General features: G+C 43.1%; 3 protein-coding genes and 1 pseudogene across 3 annotated transcripts; 2 read left to right on the forward strand and 2 right to left on the reverse strand.

Annotated features, from left to right (window-relative positions):
- Positions 1-200: 200 nt before the first annotated feature.
- tex30 (testis expressed 30) lies at positions 201-4,345 on the forward strand. The gene is made up of 5 exons (XM_023981578.2): positions 201-301; positions 389-625; positions 791-842; positions 3,525-3,739; positions 4,042-4,345. The coding sequence occupies exons 1-5, from the start codon at positions 284-286 to the stop codon at positions 4,198-4,200; spliced, it is 681 nt and encodes a 226-aa protein (XP_023837346.1). The 5' UTR covers positions 201-283; the 3' UTR covers positions 4,201-4,345.
- Positions 4,346-4,435: 90 nt separating this feature from the next.
- nepro (nucleolus and neural progenitor protein) lies at positions 4,436-10,038 on the forward strand. The gene is made up of 9 exons (XM_023981577.1): positions 4,436-4,624; positions 4,898-5,052; positions 7,134-7,222; positions 7,450-7,578; positions 8,069-8,146; positions 8,315-8,667; positions 8,881-8,942; positions 9,066-9,295; positions 9,454-10,038. Exons 1-9 carry the CDS (start codon positions 4,528-4,530, stop codon positions 9,821-9,823), a joined length of 1,563 nt encoding a protein of 520 aa, XP_023837345.1. The 5' UTR covers positions 4,436-4,527; the 3' UTR covers positions 9,824-10,038.
- A 598-nt stretch (positions 10,039-10,636) lies between these two features.
- LOC111959971 (toll-like receptor 13) lies at positions 10,637-13,901 on the reverse strand (annotated as a pseudogene).
- Positions 13,902-16,705: 2,804 nt separating this feature from the next.
- slc10a2 (solute carrier family 10 member 2) lies at positions 16,706-22,314 on the reverse strand. Its single transcript, XM_023981713.3, has 6 exons — positions 21,108-22,314; positions 20,592-20,710; positions 19,482-19,570; positions 19,161-19,336; positions 18,633-18,790; positions 16,706-18,324 (listed from the first exon to the last, which is right to left on the reverse strand). Exons 1-6 carry the CDS (start codon positions 21,506-21,508, stop codon positions 18,149-18,151), a joined length of 1,119 nt encoding a protein of 372 aa, XP_023837481.1. The 5' UTR covers positions 21,509-22,314; the 3' UTR covers positions 16,706-18,148.
- Positions 22,315-22,455: the final 141 nt, after the last annotated feature.

Genomic DNA, 22,455 nt, shown 5'->3' on the forward strand with positions numbered 1-22,455 from the left:
TTCTGTCACAGCTCTCCCATGCTGTGAGTCGCACCACTGTCGACCAGGCTATATTGCTCAGGGAGCTAGGAAAAATTACACTTTGTGTATTAAAATCTTAGTATACATTAGACTGTGAGTTTCCAACCATTTATTATAGTCAAATAAATTCTCCCAAATCCTCAATTGTAATTGTGTGGTACCATCGACTCCAGTACACTAGATGGCGTCTTATGAATAGTTTACAATGAAGTTGAGAAGTCATGTGATTAGAATAAGCTGTGCGGGATAAACAAATGAAAGCATGGAAACGATTCAAGAGGTAAAATGTTTGTTCACTATTGATACAAGTATCGGATAGGTTACCTGGTCAAGTTTAAATGACTCACTAACTCGAATTACTTTGCAGGACAGCATGACAATACCTTTTGGGGCAAAACATCTAGTTGCTGTGTTGAGTATCCCAGCCAATGCCAGTGATGTGCAGACTGCTGTTATCCTGACGCACGGGGCTGGTGGGGACATGAACTTCAAGCATTTGGTTTCTCTTGCTCATGCACTTTCATCGAATGGCCTGCTATGTCTTCGCTTCACATGTAAAGGTTTAAACCTGGTTTACAGAGTGAAGGCTTACCATGCCGTTTGGGTAAGAATTATTTTCGAAATACAGATTTGTGCATGTTTCGTTCCATAGACGTGAAGAAAGAATACCAAGTCATAAAAAGCCTTTAGTTGGCTATGAAGATCTACTCTAGTTAATTCACTGAATGCAAGTGTGCCATTTATGAAAATATTCTATTTGATTTTGCAGGAATACTTGAAAAATCTTGAGAAATTCACAATAAGAAACATATTTCTTGGTGGTAAGCAATCAAAACTATTTTATAACCTCAATTAAATCTAATTGGCCTTATGTATTTCCCAGTGATGATGAGCCATGCTTGGGGTTTATGCTTACATAACAAACCAATGCAATTGCATCATTCTGAAAGATCCTTGCTCAATGTTTATCTGCACATAGCTCTCTACTGTATCTCCAACCCCTTGCCCATACAGTGGCCCTCACCGGGGTCCTTATTAGCTTATATACCAATGATTTATAAACTCAGCAAAACAAGAAACGTCCTCTCACTGTCAACTGCGTTTATTTTCAGCAAACTTAACATGCGTAAATATTTGTATGAACATAAGATTCAACAACTAAGACAAACTGAACAAGTTCCACAGACATGTGACTATCAGAAATGGAATAATGTGTCCCTGAACAAAGGGGGGGTCAAAATCAAAAGTAACAGTCAGTATCTGGTGTGGSCACCAGCTGCATTAAGTACTGCAGTGCATCTCCTACTCATGGACTGGACCAGATTAGCCAGTTCTTGCTGTGAGATGTTACCCCACTCTTCCACCAAGGCACCTGCAAGTTCCCGGACATTTCTGGGGGGAATGGCCCTAGCCCTTACCCTCCGATCCAACTGGTCCCAGATGTGCTTGACGGATTGAGATCCGGGCTCTTCGCTGGCCATGGCAGAACACTGACATTCCTGTCTTGCAGGAAATCACACGCAATCACACACAGAACGACCAGTATGGTTGGTTGGATTGTCATGCTGGAGGGTCGTGTCAGGATGAGCCTGCAGGAAGGTACCACATGAGGGAGGAGGATGTCTTCCCTGTAACACACAGTGTTGAGATTGCCTGCAATGACAACAAGCTCAGTCTGATGATGCTGTGACACACTGCCCCAGACCATGACAGACCCTCCACCTACAAATTGATCCCTCCAGAGTACAGGCCTCGGTGTAACGCTCATTCCTTCGATGATAACGCGAATCCGACCATCACCCCTGGTGAGACAAAACCGCGACTCGTCAGAGAAGAGCACTTTTTGCCAGTCCTGTCTGGTCCAGCGACGGTGGGTTTGTGCCATAGGTGACGTTGTTGCCCATGATGTCTGGTGAGGACCTGCCTTACAACAGGCCTACAAGCCCTCAGTCCAGCCTCTCTCAGCCTATTGCGGACAGTCTGAGCACTGATGGAGGATTGTGCGTTCCTGGTGTAACTCTGGCAGTTGTTGTTGCCATCCTGTACCTGTCCCGCAGGTGTGATGTTCGGCTGTACCGATCCTGTGCAGGTGTTGTTACACGTGGTCTGCCACTGCGAGGACGATCAGCTGTCCGTTGTCTCCCTGTAGTGCTGTCGTAGGCATCTCACAGTACGGACATTGCAATTTTGCCCTACCACATCTGCAGTCCTCATGCCTCCTTGCAGCATACCTAAGGCACATTCACGCAAGATGAGCAGGGACCCTGGGCATCTTTCTTTTGGTGTTTTTCAGAGTCAGTAGAAAGGCCTCTTTAGTGTCCTAAGTTTTCATAACTGTGACCTTAATTGCCTACCGTCTGTAAGCTGTTAGTGTCTTAACGACCGTTCCACAGGTGCATGTTCATAAATTGTTTATGGTTCATTGAACAAGCATGGAAACAGTGTTTAAACCCTTTACAATGAAGATCTGTGAAGTTTATTTGATTTTTATGAATTATCTTTGAAAGATAGGGTCCTGAAAAAGGGACATTTCTTTTTTTGCTGAGTTTATATGCACTAGATCACTCATTGGCCAATACATAGCATCTGCAATCCAGGTATATATTCATTATTATAAACTGGGTGGTTTGAGACCTGAAATCTGTTTGGCTGAAGGCCATGGTATATTTGAGCAATAGGCCTGAGGAGGTGTGCTATATGGCCAATTTACCACAGCTAAACGCTGTCTTAAGGGACGATGCATCGCAGAGTGCCTGGACACAGCCCTTAGCCGTGGTATATTGGCCATATATTACAATCCCCTGATGTGCCTTATTGCTATTATAAACTGGTTACCAATGTAATTAAAGCTGTAAAAATAAGTTTTGTCATACCCGTGGTATACGGTCTGATATACCATGGCTGTTAGCCAATCAGCATTCAGGGCTCGAACAACCCCGTTTATAAGACCGTATACCACGGGTATGACAAAACATTTAGTCTTACTGCTCTACTTACATTGGTAACCAGTTTAGCAATAAGTTTCCTCAGGGTTTGTGATAAATTACCAATATACCACGGCTAAGGGCTGTGTCCAGGCACTCTGCGTTGTGCTTAAGAACAGCTCTTAGCCGTGGTATATTGGCTATATCACACCTCGGGCCTTATTGCTTAATTGTTCTATACCCGCAGTCATAAATCACGGCCATTTCTAAAATGTATCTTACTAAAATTGTATTTTAAACCTAACCTTAACCACACTGCTAACCTTATGCCTAACTGTATATTTATATTGTATATTTATTTTCCAAAAAGCACTTTTTTTGTAGCCGATTTTGACTTTGTGGCTGTGGAAGCTACTGAAAACCCCTCACCAGGGACATATTCTGAMTATTGGTGGTTACTGGGGCCATGAGTATTGAGCATTGTTAATTGATCCATAAACTAGTTCTTCTTAAGCAATCACTTCCAAGACAGATATAATATTCACTGTGTACTTACTCACTGTGTACCCTMCACTTCAGGCCGTTCTATGGGGTCTCGTGCTGCCTCTGCCCTGGCCAGGCAGCTCAGTGGTGGGTCAGAGGATGCATTGCAGGGACTGGTCTGTCTGTCCTTTCCCCTACACCCTCCAGGACTGACACACACCCATCGACAGCGGAGTGAGGACCTCAGGGCGCTGCCCAAGAAGGTGCCTGTACTGTTTCTGTCTGGTACTGCAGACAACATGTGTGAGAAGGTGAGAACGGTGATGGGTGTCTTTTGGTCAATGCATAAACATCAGCAGATCGGAGGAATGTGATCATTCACAGAAACCATTAAAGTTTGCACATGCACATCTCTATTTTTGATGATGCATGTGTTTCACTTCAAACTGATTACACAAACTGATTCTCCCTTGTAATGAAACTGTTCACGTTTGCACATGCATCTCGCTTTTGATTGTGTATGTTATTTTATTATTTCAAACTGATGGGCTGGAAGAAACATTATTTTCTGGTCCCAATTTTGTTTTGCACGGATGATTTTTCCTTTGTCCAGATCCTTCTAGATGATGTGTTAAAGGAGATGAAGTCTCCAGCGACTGTTCACTGGATTGAAGGAGGTAGCCATGGGCTTACAGTGAAGGGAAGGGCTGAGGAGTCTGTGCTGGATGAAGTCAACTCGCATGTCGTATCGTGGATTTTGGAACATACTTGAACCTTCCTGACTCTTTCAATGTTCAAGTAGTTTTTTTTTTAGCTCCACACATTCTGTATAATTTTGTCATTTGGTTTGATGAATTCATGTGTTTATGTTGGTGTATTTATGATGTGGATTAAATCTATACTTTTGTAATACCAGAGATAGTATTTCGTTTATTTTGGTTAAGGTATTTATATAGATTGGCAATAAATAATAGCCTGCTGGTTTCTTCTCTTAAACAGCAGTGTGCCGAGGTGCAATTGTACCTTTAAAGCCTGGCGATGACGTTAATATTTCCTTGATTCTAATTGGGTAGCTTTCACTTCCTTGGTTTGAGATGAAATGGACGTGAGCATGGCTGAAGAACCGTGGAATAAAGTAAACATTCCCTTTCCAAGTGCGGTTTCAACTGTCCATATACCATTCGGCCTCTCAACAGGTATGTAGTTTATCACATTTCTGCATAAACTTTTTGGAGCGTCCTTTCGCTGTGTAATAATAGCCACATTAGCTCACGGAAACTAGCCCCGCTGCAGACTACAGCAAGCTACGGTACACACGTGGGGAGTGTTCTGACTGATGCCAGAGAAAATTGCTCTTGCTCTGTACAAGTTAGGCTAACTAGATGAACGTTATTTACATCACAATTGTGCGGTGTTTTTTTTTACTGCTTATTTCATGCGTGTGCTGTGTATTGTATCATTGTATCTAGGTACATACATAAAACGTGTCCTGGAGGAAAATGAGAAAGTGCTCAAGTTGCTTGGCAGTCAAGTCCTGCAGACTGAGATCCGTGTCCTGTACGAGCTTCTCTATGTTCTCAATAACAGCCTCAGGCAACACAAGACTTTCAGGATTCTCAAACAGGTGAGGATCAAGAAAAAGGCCTGCATTACCTGACCATTTGCTGTTATTTTTACCAACTAAGTAACTACGTTGTAGCCTATTATGATTATAGTTATTAACAATATTACCTATTCAGACCATTATTACTAGGCTACTGTTCCAGCTGATAGGCTTTATTAGGTAACATTATGTAATGTTAAGCATAGCACATAGAATTTTCAATGAGATAAGATTTGAAATAGACAAGATTGTGGTGTGCACATTGTTGGATTACTTCAGGGTGAAAAAATATATTTAATAATGGAGCATTTTCTAAATTCAATCAAACCCCCTGCAACTAAACGTGGACGTTTAGACTTGTGTTGACTTCCACGTTGGGAATTGAGTATCACCAATTGAACAGTAACTTCCATGAAAACCATATTTGAGTTTTTGATTTGAGTTACAGTGAAACAAGTCAATTCTGGTTTTATAACAGTTTGTTGCAGAAGTTATATATTTTGGTCTTTTAGTAGTAAAATCTAGCCTTTTTTTAACCTAGCGGTTCAGCTCTACCATTGAAATAGTGATGTATAGGCCTCGATGTCATCTCGAGGGAGGGGTTCGATATGAAATACACTCTCTTCTAGATGTGCTGGGTGGTACCACCTCAAGGGAGGGGTTCGATATGAAATACACTCCCTTCYAGATGTGCTGGGTGGTACCACCTCAAGGGAGGGGTTCGATATGAAATACACTCCCTTCCAGATGTGCTGAGTGGTACCACCTCGAGGCTAGCTATAAAAGCTGGTGACAGCACGCCTTATTTGACAATGGTCTTGACTAGACTACTGGCATTACACAGACTTCAAAAGGCAGTAAGGCACATTTCCGCATTTGACCAAATTTAATGTTTTTGCTTATCGTTTCATACACATCTATATTGCTTTTAAGAAGAAAGAAAACGTGTAGGCAATGTGGATTATACCTTTTATATTTGTAGCTCTATCCATTGTAACTAGTAGATGTCAACTTGTATTTCTTTTCCTTCAACCGTCATGACTGATTGGTGGCGCGGTCTGCTAAAACAGTTGGCTCATAGTTCAATGGTTGTAAGTTCTAATCCCACATGGGGCATATAAATCCTTTATTTACAATATTCATACCGTGCCCACACACTTCTAATTCTGAGAAGTGAAAGCATAGGCCTTCGCTCTGGTAGTAGTTGCTACCAGCCCTCACAGTCTCAGGTCAGAATTAAACATCCATGTTTCTCAAACATCACATTTCAAAGTCTTTTAAGGTTAAATTTAGGCATTAACTCCAAATTCTCAAGGTTAGGCATTAAGGTAAATGTTAAGGTTTGGGATAGGCTTAAAACAAGAATATCAAAATCAACGTTATGTTGCTGGATTTGAACTTGCAACCTTTGGAATCGGTGGCAGATGCTTACACCCATCCACCATCCCCGTACACAACACCCTAGCAAAACCGAAACCTCAGTGTTGCCCCTAGTGGCTGGTTTCCACTTCATCTCCTGATGTCCTCAGACATGGATGGACTTTGAATACTGCCTTGTATCACGAGTACCAAAGACATCTTAAATCAGTTTTGTTTGATATTTTTCTGCCATGCGTAATATGCGGTGCACTATGTAACGTATTAGGCACAATGTTTATTAAACCCACCTCCATGCTGTGTAAGGGCTATTTGACCAAGAAGAAGAGTGATGGATTGCTGCTTCAGATGACCTGGCCTCCACAATCACCCGACCTCAACCCAATTGAGATGGTTTGGGATGTGTTGGACCGCAGAGTGAAGGAAAAGCAGCCAACAAGTGCTCAGCATATGTGGGAACTCCTTCAAGACTGTTGGAAAAGCATTCCAAGTGAAGCTGGTTGAGAGAATGCCAAGAGTGTGCAAAGCTGTCATCAAGGCAAAGGGTGGCTACTTTGAAGAATCTCAAATATATTCTGATTTGTTTACACTTTTTTTGGTTACTACATGATTCAATATGTGTTATTTCATAGTATAATGGGCATGGCAACCCTACCCCCAGGGCARAATGAGTTTGACACCCCTGATGTAGAGGGTTATTGACTGAGTTTTGAAAACCCCTGCAGGTTGAGCAATGCATAAACCGGTTGAAGGAAATGAAGCTGGATGCTGCTCTTCTGGACCTGAAGGAGCTATGTCCAAAGAAAGTGCAAAGGTACTAACTAGCTAGAATTSCTCTGCATTTAGCTATTAGCAAATTGTTTTGTGCCAGGGAATTTACATGCCCTTGTTGCACTACTTAGCTGCATCTAATCACGCAGACACAGCACACTATCGGGCATCAAGATCCATATAACTTGTTTTTGGGTCTATGTTTATTTGATAGCCAATACACCGTAGACTAACTGTGTCATCTTGATGTGTGTATATCTGTGTTTGCAGCCAGCTGGCTATGGAGACAGGTCAGTGTGATGTCCCCAGTCAGCCCATGCTGGAATGGCTTGGTCTCAAGGTGTTGGGAGCTGCCAGACTGATGACATGTCTGCTCAATCACTGCACCAGAGCCTTCATGTATCCTTCTCTCTCTCCTCTGGGAGACTTCAGCTGTTATCTGTCTGTGTCCTTGTTTTTTTTTACCTCTCTTTTTTGCCTAAGTGTCTTTTTTCTTTTTTTTGAAAGGCGCTCTAAATCCAGTGTATGATTATTACTATATAAATGACTGTTGCTGGCGTTCCAGGTCATCTTTTTTGCAGTTGCGTATTGTTAGTCTCTCAACGCCTGGAGAAGTGTTTAACTTGTCAGAAACCACAGTAATACCTACTCAGCCAGCAACATGTCTTAAGGCATCTTGAGACATATCCAGAGATGACTTAAGACCAATATGAATGAAGACGTCTCGAGACAAAAGTGATGACGGGGTATGTCACATGACAATCTTCTGTAATGTGCAGCATGACTGCAACAACAAAAAAAGACCACCTGGAACGCAACAATGTTCTCAGTGTAGACATGCATACATGAGCATGGTGTGTATGATTGCCTTGACCAATCTCCTCTCCAGACTAGCGGGGAAGCACCTCCAATCAAAGGAATTCATTATGTTGAACGTGGTGCTCACCAGCATGCTTAGCCGACTGTGGTGAGTCCTGTGGCTCTTTCAGGGTCATCAAACCTGTCCCTTCTTACTAGCGCTGACTTACTATGACTTTGATATGTGGTTGTCTCATCTAGCTATCTTAAGACAAATGAAAGTGACTCTAAGTGGAAGTGACTCTGGTTAGGAGTGCTGTATCTTTCTGCTCCTTAGGGTGTTTTTCCGGGGCATCCTGGGTAGCCTGGCCCCTCTCTATCAGCACCTCCTGGAGCTCCTGAAGGAGGTGTCCCAGGCTCAGGCTATGGCCTTCCTCATAGACTTCACCCTGCCTGCAGGGATGGCAGAGTTCCTCGGGCCCTCTGACTCTTCCTTATTGAAGATGCAGCATTCCCGGGCCCCTAAGGGCCTTGGAGGGATAGGAGCCTCCAGGTCCTCTGTGCTCAACAGACTGTTCAGAGAGGAGGGAGAGGAGAGTAGGAAGCAGGCTCTGGGTGGTCCCTCCAATAGGAAGAGCAGCAAAGTGGATCTGGGAACTGCAGTCTTACTCCAGAGAACTGGTGATACAGGTTAGTGTCATCGGCCTCTGCATTCTTTGCTTTTTGGGGTTTCAGGCTGGGTATTTATAAAGCACTTTGTGACAGCTGCTGATGTAAAAAGGACTTTATAAAATACATTTGATAGATTGATCTATTTTTTATGTAGCTCTCCTGGCATAGCCTATGTTCTGTTGTTTATGTTTGAACATATAATATAACAGTCATATMATTTCCTTATAACAGGTGCCATCTCTGGATTTGATATGAAGCACTTGCTGAAACGAACCCATGGTGGTATCACAGAGGTATGTGTGGTTGTTTTTATGTCAGAATATTATACAGATTACACCTTTTAGTCCACTACTTTTCATTTGAGTTWGTTATTTGATGAGTGTTACTTATACTAGATTGTCATTTGAACTCTGCAGGTGTCAACAGAACAAGAGCAGCCTTCATTACTGGATGCTGCTGTGATTGGTCAGAAGAGGAAGTTTCTGAAGCAACTGAAAACAGCCACCACTTTCAGCAACATGGCCACCCACCTGGAGGAAGTGATGCGATGGTGTGAATGCAGGAAGCTGCGTCAGGAGAAGGGGCGTCTGACGTTCCTGAACCTGAAGTGCCAGAGGATGAAACGCCTGGAATCAGAGGGCTGCAGGTACAGGAACTCTGTTTTAACTGGGCTTTTAATAATATGGTCTATCGCATCTATCAGACTATCACAATGGGACATCTTTGCACACCGTGTCCAAACTAAAACTTCCAGTCATATTAATGATGGGGAACCTATGTGTTGTTTGTTCTTGGTCTCCCCAGTGTACAAGGGAAACTAACGCGCTACAAACGGGAGGTTTGCTGGGCCCTGTCACTCAGAGGGGCGGTACCCAGGACCTGTCAGTCGCTGAAGACACTGTGGAGGAGGGCTCACCCTAAAATTTGCTTTCAGCCATTCAGGACTGCATTTGAACCAATCACAAGTGCATTCTGTGTCAACAGAAAACGGTCACTAAGACAAAAGAGAAACAGCAGTATTTTACCAGGCACACCGGGGGATGTGGCCACGATGACTGATGACCAGTCCCTTAGCAATGAGCTTAGCAACCAAAGTAGAGACACTCCAGCTCAGAAACCCTTGGATCTGAACGAGACTAACATTGATGACATTTTTGCCTTCATAGGTTTCTAAGACTCCAAAACCCTGGCCTATGGGATAAAAGGGGTTCTCAAGCTTTCCACACAAGGTTTTCTTGGTTGCATGTGTTTCATCTCTGACATCAAGTTACAATTTTTGCACTGATGTTTTCTAGACCTACATCAGTCGCTTGCCTTAMGTTTTTCTTAAAGTAGCCTATTATTAAAATGTTTTAGAAACGTGGTATTAAACCTATGCAAACCCATACAGTCTGTGTGCAGTATTCACTTTTTTATCGAATTATATTTGGCATTTACAGGAAAACTGCTAATACATTACCTACAAATAAATGTAAACTTTTCTTTAAGACAAATCATAAACAGAAAATGGCATGTTTCCAACATTTCAGCTAGATTCCCTTTTTTCAAGGGCATAAATAATAATCAAATAATACATTAAAACTGGGTTCCTTCCAATTCACATATATTGCCTAGAATTCACCCGATTGGATGGAAAGGGGGTGTGATAAACCATATACTCTACAGGCCAAAATGCAAGGTAAACAATCAGCAGGGATACCTAGTCAGTTATTCAACTGAAATGTGCCCTCCGCAGTTAACCCAACCACTGAATCAGGGAGGTGCGSGGGGCTGCCTTATTCGACATCATCGGCACCCAGGGAGCAGTTGTTGGGGGTAGAACGGCAGATTTTTCCACCTTGCCTGCTCAGGGATTTGAACCAGCGCCCTTTCGGTAACTGGCCCAATGCTCTTAACACCTGCCTCAATTAGAAACCTCCGTACAAACCTCTCTTGATTTATGTTGAAATGAAAATAACTGCTTCATTGTATGAACATTAATGTATTGTCACTCACAGCAGATGGACAGGTTGTTCTCAACTTGATATACTGTCAAACAGAAAGGGATCAAAACCACAGAGTTCTGAGAGCCTATTTCAGTTGCTCTTAGCAACAATGATGCATATGTGTATTGGAAAAACTGGTTAAAAGTCCTCAATATATCTGCCAACCTTATATCAGCATTAACACAAGGTCCTACATTAACCTCTGCACAGAATGCCTGGTGCTGATGGGGGTCCTGGTGCCAGTCCAGATAGGTCCTGGTCTTCACCAGGCCAGCCAGCCTGTGGTGGGCAGACAGGCTGGTGATTTTCTCCAGGAAGATCAGGAGAAGGATGTCCCTTTGCTCCACCTGAATCTCCAGGGAACACCAGTTACTGCGCAGGTAGTGGCGACTGACCAGGCAGAGGGTGTGGTGGCTCCGGTAGAGGCTCTGTGATGTTCTCCACAATGTCCTTCCCCATAATGTCCTTCCCCATCTGGAAGTCTACAGTCGTGGCCAAAAGTTTTGAGAATGACACAAATATTAATTTCCACAAAGTTTGCTGCTTCAGTGTCTTGATATTTTTGTCAGATGTTACTATGGAATACTGAAGTATAATTACAAGCATTTCATAAGTGTCAAAGGCTTTTATTGACAATTACATGAAGTTGATGCAAAGAGTCAATATTTGCAGTGTTGACCCTTCTTTTTCAAGACCTCTGCAATCTGCCCTGGCATGCTGTCAATTAACTTCTGGGCCACATCCTGACTGATGGCAGCCCATTCTTGCATAATCAATACTTGGAGTTTGTCAGAATTTGTAGATTCTTGTTTGTCCACCCGCCTCTTGAGGATTGGCCACAAGTTCTCAATGGGATTAAGGTCTGGGGAGTTTCCTGGCCATGGACCCAAAATATCGATGTTTTGTTCCCCGAGCCACTTAGTTATCACTTTTGCCTTATGGCAAGGTGCTCCATCATGCTGGAAAAGGCATTGTTAGTCAATAAACTGTTCCTGGATGGTTGGGAGAAGTTGCTCTCGGAGGATGTGTTCGTACCATTCTTTATTCATGGCTGTGTTCTTAGGCACAATTGTGAGTGAGCCCACTCCCTTGGCTGAGAAGCAACCCCACACATGAATGGTCTCATGGTCTCATACTGTTGACATGACACAGGACTGATGGTAGCGCTCACCTTGTCTTCTCCGGACAAGCTTTTTTCCGGATTCCCCAAACAATCGGAAAGAGGATTCATCAGAGAAAATGACTTTACTCCAGTCCTCAGCAGTCCAATCCCTGTACCTTTTGCAGAATATCAGTCTGTCCCTGATGTTTTTCCTGGAGAGAAGTGGCTTCTTTGCTGCCCTTCTTGACACCAGGCCATCCTCCAAAGGTCTTCGCCTCACTGTGCGTGCAGATGCACTCACACCTGCCTGCTGCCATTCCTGAGCAAGCTCTGTACTGGTGGTGCCCCGATCCCGCAGCTGAATCAACTTTAGGAGACGGTCCTGGCGCTTGCTGGACTTTCTTGGGTGCCCTGAAGCCTTCTTCACAACAATTGAACCGCTCTCCTTGAAGTTCTTGATGATCCGATAAATGGTTGATTTAGGTGCAATCTTACTGGCAGCAATATCCTTGCCTGTGAAGCCCTTTTTGTGCAAAGCAATGATGACGGCACGTGTTTCCTTGCAGTTAATAATGATTGACAGAGGAAGAACAATGATTCCAAGCACCACCCTCCTTTTGAAGCTTCCAGTCTGTTATTCGAACTCAATCAKCATGTCAGAGTGATCTCCAGCCTTGTCCTCGTYAACACTCATACCTGTGTTAACGAGAGAATCACTGACATGATGTCAGCTGGTCCTTTTGTGGCAGGGCTGAAATGCAGTGGAAATGATTTTTGGGGATTCAGTTCATTTGCATGGCAAAGAGGGACTTTGCAATTAATTGCAATTCATCTGATCACTTCATAACATTCTGGAGTATATGCAAATTGCCATCATACAAACTGAGGCAGCAGACTTTGTGAAAATTAATATTTGTGTCATTCTCAAAACTTTTGGCCACGACTGTACTGTGTAGACAGAAGCACAGGGAAGGAGGACCCCTTTGTTCCAGGTTGGGCAGAAGCTCCTCCACCACCTAGTGCTCGTCCTTCCCGCTGTAGGAGACAAATGCGTCATAGTGGTAGTGCCCACTGGTGTTGGATAGCATGGCCAACAGCCAGCGGTGATGTGGTAGAAGGGGAGGAGCTAGAGGCCAGCCAGGTTATGGATGAAAACCACCAGCATGAAGAACAGGACTCCCAGGGTAGTCGCAGCAACACAAAGCCCACCTCTGTTGTGCAGTTGGCTTCTGTGTACTTGACAAAGTTAGGTTTGTCTAACAAGCATATCAAGTCTTCCAAAGCTTAATTATGATCATGATTTAAGCATGATCACTTCAACCTGCCTGTACCCCTTTGCCCGAGCAATGAGCCAAGCATTGTCACAACTGCAAAACATTTGTAGTGTATTAAATGAAGGCTAGAGAGAGGTTCAGTAAAGCTAGAATATATTATAAATGTTCTCGATATGCAAATACGATGTTTTCAAAGATATAAAGTATTTTGTTAAACTTCCCTCGAGTCAATCCTGCAGTTTGAAAGTTTCAGAACATTCAGTTTGGTCAGGTTGTGAAAAATGTAGGCAGTACGCTGTATTGAAAGATCTATCTGTATTTAGTCAGTTTTTAGGGGAATCAGCTGCTTGATGTTAAATCAACCACTTTTAGCTGAAAGCTTAGACCTGTACTCAAGTGTTTCCAATGATCTGAAGTACTTTCCCATGAATTCAGATCCACAAAGGAATTCTTCAGCGTTAAGGATAAATGACAGACTCAAAGAAAGGTCTGTCACAGTCCTCAAATGACACGGTCTGGCCTTTGAGCTGGAGACTCAGATTGTGTTTGGACGTGACATTACTGCCAATTATCAACTGCATTGGCCTCATACCCGAACTAATGTACAGATGAGTCCGCTGCCTCAGAATGTCGCCAAATATGAGTGTCAGATTCAGCTTGAACACAGGTTCTGTAGGTGKAAAGTTCAAGTCCCCCAGAGACACATGAGGTGTGTGAAAGACATTGCCTCAATAGTGTGAATCAGTGGATTGTCCCTCAGGTCTAACCATGCCAAACTATGTAAACCAGTAAACATGTTTGCATGCATCTGTCCATCTTATTTTGTGTAATGTCTAAGAGCTCCAGATTTGTCATATGTGCTGAGAGGAGGACATTGTACCGTCTAGCCATACTCCCAAGTACTTGTATGAGGTGACTACCTCAAGCTCTAAACCCTCAGAGGTAGTAATCACACCTGTGGGGAGAGGGGCATTCTTCTTACCAAACCACATGACCTTTGTTTTGGAGTTGTTCAGAACAAGGTTAAGGGTAGAGAAAGCTTGTTGGACACTTTGWTGTAGAGCATTTAACATAAAATCCGGGGAGGGGCCAGCTGAGTATACGACTGTATCATCTGCATATAAATGGATGAGCGAGCTTCCTACTGCCTGAGCTATGTTGTTGATGTAGATTAAGAGTGTGGGGCCTAGGATTGAGCCTTGGGTTATTCCCTTGGTGACAGGCAGTGGCTGAGACAGCAGATTTTCTGACTTTATGCACTGCACTTTTTGAGAGAGGTAGTTAGCAAACCAGGCCAAAGACCCCTCAGAGACACCAATACTCCTTAGCCGGCCCACATGAATGGAATTGTCTACCGTATCAAAAGCTTTGGCCAAGTCAATAACAAATAACAATAGAGGCACAATATTGCTTATAATCAAGGGAAATGGTGACATCATTGAAGACCTTTAAGGTTGCAGTGACACATCCATAACCTGAGCGGAAACCAGATGTTTTCCATGGCATACCTCAGTTACAAAGTGTTTCCATTACTGAACCCTGTGTAGATGATTTGTCCGAGATACTATGCAGAGTAATGAATATAAAGTCACTTACAGAGCTATATGTAGAGGCACCAGCGATACAATCGCTAAACCAATCAAACTGTTCGATCTTAAAACACCAACGAAAGCATGACCTCTGTTTTGAATAACCTAACAATCATTAAGTTATCATTGAGTTATCAAATAACACATATAGAAGAAGGTGCACTGTCTTGTCTCCAGAACCTGACAACTTTTGAACTAGGGCTCAGCCAGGAAATACTATTGCGCCTTCCCCTATCTGGCACTAAGAAAATACAGTCCTTGAGTTTATCTAGTAATGAAATAGATTCTGAGAATATCTGTAATATAGTGTTTTTGCTTTCAATCAAGGAAATCAGTTTGGAATATACCACTATAAGCAGCTTCTCAATGTCCAGTGTTGAATCATGCATTGGGCTGAAATATTTGCATTTAAAAGGTAAATCCTACTTCACATATTAAATGGAATTTTATTTCCAGTCTCAAAAACCTTAATAAATTAGAGATAAATGGCCAGACACAAAATAGACCCGATCTCTGCTTTTTCCCAAAACAACCAATTACATGGATAACACAACTTTTATTGGGAAATTATCTAGAAATGCTTTTTGCAAAACAGTTCAGCTGTTTTGAGAAGCTGCAGAATCGGGTTTTATCACTGAATTTAATTTCACACAATCTCTTCATTCAAAGACTCAATCATGACAGTTTTACTGACAGTTGTGGCTGCTTTGTGTGATGTATTGTTGTCTCTACCTTCTTGCCCTTTGTGTAGTTGTCTGTGCCCAATAATGTTTTTACCGTATTTTGTGCTGCTACCATGTTGTTATGTTGTGTTGCTACCATGCTGTGTTGTCTTAGGTCTCTCTTTATGTAGTGTTGTGTTGTCTCTCTTGTTGTGATGTGTGTTTTGTCCTATATTTATATTGTATTTATTTTTAATCCCAGGCCCCCGCCCCCTGCAGGAGGCCTTTTGGTAGGCCGTCATTGTAAATAAGAATTTGTTTTTAACTGACTTGCCTAGTTAAATAAATAAAATACAATCTGGTGCCATTGCTGATAGCCTATAACCAAATATGGTCAAATGACTTAACTTGACTACATCTCTGAATGTGTGAGGCCCAAAATGACAATCACACTACCCAATGATCATTGGCTCATTCAAATACACCTTTTGCAGATTTGGAAGGCCCTGGCTATTGGCGGTTGAAAATATTTGAGACAACCACTAATGGAAAGGTACTCCAGATCTTAAAACTGAGACAAACAGCCCAGACACATGGAACTAGTTTGACCAAATTTCATGGATATGCAGATGGTATTTGATATTAGGGAGAAGTCCTAGTAGATCCTCCTCGATGGCTGTGACATCTTGACAGGCAGCAGTGTACTGTTTTGCATGAAGACAGTTCCAGGCAGGCATGTCTTCATCACTGTCAAAAATGTAGCATTTAGGAAGCATCCATCCACTAACACTCAATCCACTGGAGCAGACACAGCCTTCATCTCTCCCAACGAGTCAAATCTATTCAGGTGATTGTCAGAAGTTTGGTTTCAGTTRAAATCTGTAAAACGTTGGTTTGATACAGTAACACTCTTGGGAGTGCTGCAAACAATAGTCTTAGTTTGTCAGATGCCGCCATTGGTGACTAACAGCTCACAGCTTTTTGTTGTTCACTCAAGGTTACAAAGTAATTATCAAATGGTTAGTTTGGTTCCGCAAATAAAAGTACAAATGTCCCACAGTCAATTAAGAAATGAGTGCAGGGCTACAATAAGTTCTCTGATCATCACAGACTTGCAGTTGATGTCTGTGTACATCTGAGGAGCAGTACCCTATTTGTATAGTACCTTCCCACTATAGACAGATTCATGATGYATGAATGGATAAGGCTACATACAGTACCATGTCTGATACCACATGGAAGATATCTTTGTTAAACGGCTTTGGAAGTGTTTTTAAACCCATCTTAAGAGAAATTCTGTATATTTGTATCACCTTAAAAAAAAAAAAAGACCATTCACATGAAGCATATGTTTGGATGTGATAGATGTCAGAAGATAAGTCTCACTAAAGGATCTGCAGTTTGTCATGAAATATATATTTTAGTAAAACTCTTGATAGACCACTTAAAATGTTCACCTTTATTTAATTGTTGGGTACATTTACACATCAAAAGATCAGGTGGGTAGGTACCTTCTTTAAGACAACACACTAGCAACTAGCCTCTGCGTAAAGACAAAGACAACAACTAAGGTGCAGTGCAATGTGGAGAGTTCTTCACAGATATATACACAGAGTATACTAAACATTATGAACACCCACTTTTTCCATGACATAGACTTACCAGGTGAAAGCTATGATCCCTTATTGATGTCCCTTGTTAAATCCACCTCAATCAGTGTAGATGAAGGGGAGGCAGGTTAAAGAAGGATTTTTTTTAACCTTGAGACAATTGATTTTGTATGTGTGCCATTCAGAACGTGAATGGGCAAGACAAAAGATTTAAGTGCCTTTGAACCCGATATGTTAGTAGGTGCCTGGTGCACCGGTTTGTGTCAAGAACTGCACTGCTGCTGGGTTTTTCACGCTCAACAGTTTCCCGTGTGCATCAAGAATGTGTGTACCACCCAAAGGACATCCAGCACACATGACAACTGTGGGAAGCATTGGAGTCAACATGGACCAGCATCTACACCTTGTAGTCCATGCTACGACAAATTGAAGCTGTTCTGAAGACAAAAGGGGGTGCAACTCAATATTAGGAAGGGGTTCTTGATGTTTGGTATAGTCTGTATTTAGGCTATTCATCTATGTAAATCTAAATGGATACAAAGACAGTACATTCATAAATATGGTTCAAATGTACTGTCTAATAATGTAAAACTAAATGAAGACTTGTAATGTATTTTTTTGTTTGTTGCTTTAACATACAAATTATAAAATAATGAGGCATGCGTAAAATATCCTGGAGGGGTCCATTTAAAATTCAATATAATGTCTTAATGCTGGTGTGTGTGTGTGTCATGAGTCCTACGACATGGACTAATAAATTAGTTTAGGTTGACTGGTTTGCAAATATAAATATTGAAAAAGTTACTGTAGTTCTGACAGGAGTGACTAGACAGAAACCTTTTCACGGTGAACAGTTTCCTCTGTCTCTTGTGGAGCTAGAGAGGATGTAAACCCTCACCACTCAACAAATCTCACAATACCTCACCTCAGTCACTACCACACTGCTGGCCTCCACGAGGTCTCTGCAGGTATACACTGTTGTAAAAAAATAAAAAAAGTGAGGTACAGGAGAACTCAGACTTCATTCAGGATCTGAGATGGTTTCCTACCCCTGAAGATTTTGTTTTTTTTGTTATTGAAGTAAAGCTTCACAGAAACCTCTCCCATGTTGAGAATACCTCACTTTTTAAATGGCAGGACCCTATAATGCACAATTTCAGCCTGTCAAGGTCAGTGTGTGTGTATGGTGTGATTGAGTGGGAAGGATGTAGGTACGGTATTGCACCCAGGTCGCTGCGTGCTGCTAACTGTCAAAGAGTCCCGCGGCCTGTCCGTGCTCACATCTGGGTGATCTTGCCCTTTTCTCCGTTGTTGCCATTCTCGTCGCACTCAAAGCCTCCATTTTCCAGGGCGTACTCCTGCTTATCCTTAGGTGCCTCAGCGTCCCCCTCTGCTCCCTCGCTGTCTAACTCAGACGAACCGCCTCCACACTTCCACTTATACATCTGGTAAGCTGTAGGAGGCGGAACCACTCATGTTACACCTACTGTGTTCCTTTACAGCCACATTTTTCAATCTAAATAAGCACCGACAAGCATCAATAATATAGTCTGAGAGAAGTTAATGATCAGACTGGCACCCGGGCAATCAATCATTAGCTAGAATGACAAATAATTGTTGGGAATATAGATAACACACGGTAGAAATACCAGACCATAGGCCTACTATACATCTATAAGTCGACCACAAAATCATTCAAAACTTTTGGATAGCATATCAATATTGACATTAGCTCTTCAACAGCGGTATAAGCTGACCCACCTCCAACAGACATGACAGCCACCACCAGTTGGAAGATGCTGTAGATGAGCGGGAAGGCRAACATGACCTCCAGCTCTTCAGGGGAGAACGTTAGCTGGACGATGGTGCTGCACAACTGGGAGTTCTGGAAGCCTGTCTCCAGGGCGATGGTACGACACCTTAAACACAACAACGGGCTTGTTAACTATAGTAGGTTCCATGGAGCGACGAAGGGCTCCGCTTGACTGGCGTGCTTATGAAGAACCTCCTGCTCTGTTAAATGAACAAGGTGAAGTTAAAATGCACTGGATGGTTTTCATTTTAGCGCCTGTGGAGTACATTGCACATCTGGTACTGTAGTGCTTACATTAACTTGAATGTTAAGGCATTTCCAGAGGGGAGACAAAGGGAATAACTTATTCAGGCTATTCAAGTATAATTCCGGTAGGTGTTATCAACACTTTCTATTGCAATGGTAACTTGGATTTGATCAGCTAGGTACAATATTAAGACTGGACTACCATGAATCATATAATATTGCAGTAGTACTTGTGCCAGGGTTGTCCTACAAAGCGAGCCATGAAGAAGCCCAGGGTGAAGCCTACGAAGGGGTAGATGGCTCCGATGATCCAGAGAGAGGGAGAGATGGTCCAGGAGGACTGGTACAGCACCCCACCTACCACCGCAATTATGATGATGAGGAGGAGGCCAACTATGGAACCCACCTGCAAACACACATTTTAAAGACTTGATTTGAATCCACAAATCGCATGCACACTATTGATCCCGGAATAACAACCTAGAAGTGTATAGTGTAGCAGTAGTGTGGAACAAAACCAGCTGTATGCAGTGCGAGGTGTTTGATCTTACCTTGAGGATCTTTTTGGCTGTTTCAGGCCACTTGTTTTTGACGTAGATTCCCAGGGCGACGGGGATCAGGAGGGACACCAAGGTGATACCTGGAGACAAAGATATACAATCTGTCATGATCTTCCAAACTGCCTCTGGAAGCAACGTCAGCACCAGAGTTGTTTGTCGGGAGCTTCATGAAATGGGTTTCCATGGCCGATCAACATGCGCAACGCCAAGCGTCGGCTGGAGTGGTGTAAAGCTCGCCGCCATTGGACTCTGGAGCAGTGGAAAACACGCTCTCACGCTTCACCATCTGGCAGTCCGATTTGGGTTTGGCGGATGCCAGGAGACTACCTGCCCCAATGCATTATGCGAACTGTAAAGTTTGGTGGATGAGGAATAATGTTTTTTCATGGTTCGGGCTAGGCCCCTTACTTCCAGTGAAGAGAAATCTTAATGCTACAGCATAATGACATTCTAGACAATTCTGTGCTTCCAACTTTGTTGCAACAGTTTGGGGAAGGTCCTTTCCTGTTTCAGCATGACAATGCCACTGTGCAAAGTGAGGTCCATAGAGAAAAGGTTTGTCGAGATCGGAGTAGAAGAACTTGACTGGCCTGCACAGAGCCCTGACCTCAACCCCATCGAAAACCTTTGGAAAGAATTGGAACGCCGACTGCGGGCCAGGCCTAATCCCCCAACATCAGTGTCCAACCTCACTAATGCTCTGGTGGCTGAATGGAAGTAAGTCCCCGCAGCAATGTTCCAACATCTAGTGGGATGCCTTCCCAGAAGAGTGGGGGCTGTTATAGCAGCAAAGGGGGACCAACTCCATATTAATACCAATGATTTTGGAATGAGATGTTTGACGAGCAGGTATCCACATACTTTTGGCCATGTCGTGTACGTAAGCTGCTATAAGGATCCGAATGTTTTAGCATTTCTAACAGTGTTCTAACACAGAAATACAATCAATATGTGGAAATCTATACTAATTATATGTTCCTGTGCTGCTGTATGGAATCTAAAGAGTGCTGTACAAAAGCATTCCCACCAATACATTGTGTAGATGGTACATCAATGCATATGCCCCTGTATGGAATGGTTTATTTTAGTATTGGTAGCTACCTATGCTTTGGTAGGGGATCTGGATGGTGTCAGCAGAGGTCCAGACAGACGTGTAGATGAGCAGACACAGAGGCATCATCCCCAGGGCCAGGATAGAGGAGCAGGCTGTCATGCTGATACTAGAGTGGGGAAAACACACAACATTAGTACGCTGGATCACGATAGAAACGCACTCGCATAAAAGTACTCAAAAACGTAGTACCAAAGGCAAAACTTGAAAGTAGGCTAAATCAAACAAATAACATGTACTCTTAGGAAGAAAAAAGGAAAAAAACGTGCCATCTAGAACCTAAAAGGGTTCTCCGGCTGTCCCCATAGGAGATCTCTTAAGAACACTTTTCTGTTCCAGGTAGAACCGTTTTCAGTTCCATTCCAGAGGGTTCTACATGGAACACAAAAGTGTTCTACCCGGAATCAAAAATAATTATCCTATGAGGACAGCCGGAGAACCCTTTTGGAACCCTTTCCCCCCATTCTTCTTCATCTAAGAGTGTTACTGCTTCCAGTCAGTCTCACCTGAGGTCCATGTCTCCATCCAGCCAGTAGGCAATGATATTAGAGCTGGAGCCACCGGGACAGCAGCCCATGATGATGATGACGACGGCCTGCACGGGCAGCACATTGAAGGCCAGCGACAGGGCGAAGGCAGCGAAGGGCATGATGCCGAACTGGCACAAGAAGCCGATAAAAATTCCCCATGGTCTCTTGATGTGTCCCCACAGCTTTCCGGCCTCCACAGTGCAGCCCATGGAGAACATGACCATGGCCAGCATGACGGTCAGCACGATGCTGAGAACTAGGCTCAGGATCTTGTTGTAGTTGCTGGGAGCCACCAGGCACGACGTGTCCGAGCATATCGTGGCGTTGGTGTGGCAGGTGGCCAACGCCACAGCAGCCGTTGTCATTGGTGTGTTCATAGTGGAGAACAGTGACGGGGGTAAAAAAAAAATGTATCTAAAAAGGAACCCAATAGAAGAATTCCAGAGTGCGGGGGGGATGGAGAGAAGTCGTCTGTCCTGTGGTGTTGCGTTCTTTTAAGACTCCTCCGGCTCTCCTCCCTCCTGTATCCACGGTGACGAGGGCTGCACTGAGAACATACACCTCTCCCCTCCAGGCCTTTAACACCTAAAAAAAAAATATATAATAATAATTAACTCATGCCTAACGTTTTTATGAGGTCAGTGTCCAAATGCGAATGCAGAAAAACACAGTCATTGATTAAACTTACAATAAACGTAAATTGCACCATCTTACTTTTTTATCACTCCTTCAGCTCTTAAATTTTATTGTCCTCTTCCAATCACAGCCATGCAACATCATCATCCTGGTACCGCCACCAAAGGAGTGATGATGCCTACCTGTACGTGTTGTGCGCGGGCACAAGGTCCTGTCTGGTGTGCGTCACCTCTCCCCAGTGGGACTGTAAAAGAGTAGGACTGGAAAGTCTCTGGATGTTGGACCCACTATGAAAAAAAAGCTAGAGGTGGAAGGAATGCTCTGTGTGTCACTGAAAGACGCCAAAATGACATCGTATAAGCCTCGTACCCAGTGTGGGGGGGGGGGGGTAGACTTTAGCTGTTAGAGGAAGACAAGGACACAAAAAGTAAGTGAGGAACTTCACACTTCTATCGTTTGGAGAAAGAAAATGAGACATTGTGAAATTCATACGCTAGAAAATAATAATATAATATCAACCAAGTAGATGGATAAATATCTGTCAACAAAAAACATGGAAATAATGTGTTACAGCACAAAAACTGTGACAACCTATGTGTGCGTCACATTTCACTATATAATCAGTCGTATTACTGTACCTCAAATGTATCATAAACCATCTGACTATATTGTAGGCCTGTAACTAGGT

This window comes from Salvelinus sp. IW2-2015, linkage group LG36 (genome assembly GCF_002910315.2).
Source record: "Salvelinus sp. IW2-2015 linkage group LG36, ASM291031v2, whole genome shotgun sequence".
NCBI lineage: Eukaryota > Metazoa > Chordata > Actinopteri > Salmoniformes > Salmonidae > Salvelinus > Salvelinus sp. IW2-2015.

Coding starts and splice junctions, on each gene's coding strand:
- tex30 (XM_023981578.2), top strand. Junction 626..790: donor AGGCTTACCATGCCGTTTGG/GTAAGAATTATT, acceptor TTGATTTTGCAG/GAATACTTGAAAAATCTTGA. Junction 3,740..4,041: donor CAGACAACATGTGTGAGAAG/GTGAGAACGGTG, acceptor TCCTTTGTCCAG/ATCCTTCTAGATGATGTGTT.
- nepro (XM_023981577.1), top strand. CDS start 4,528: ATGGACGTGAGCATGGCTGAAGAACCGTGGAATAAAGTAAACATTCCC. Junction 7,579..8,068: donor CACTGCACCAGAGCCTTCAT/GTATCCTTCTCT, acceptor TCTCCTCTCCAG/ACTAGCGGGGAAGCACCTCC. Junction 8,147..8,314: donor AGCATGCTTAGCCGACTGTG/GTGAGTCCTGTG, acceptor TCTGCTCCTTAG/GGTGTTTTTCCGGGGCATCC.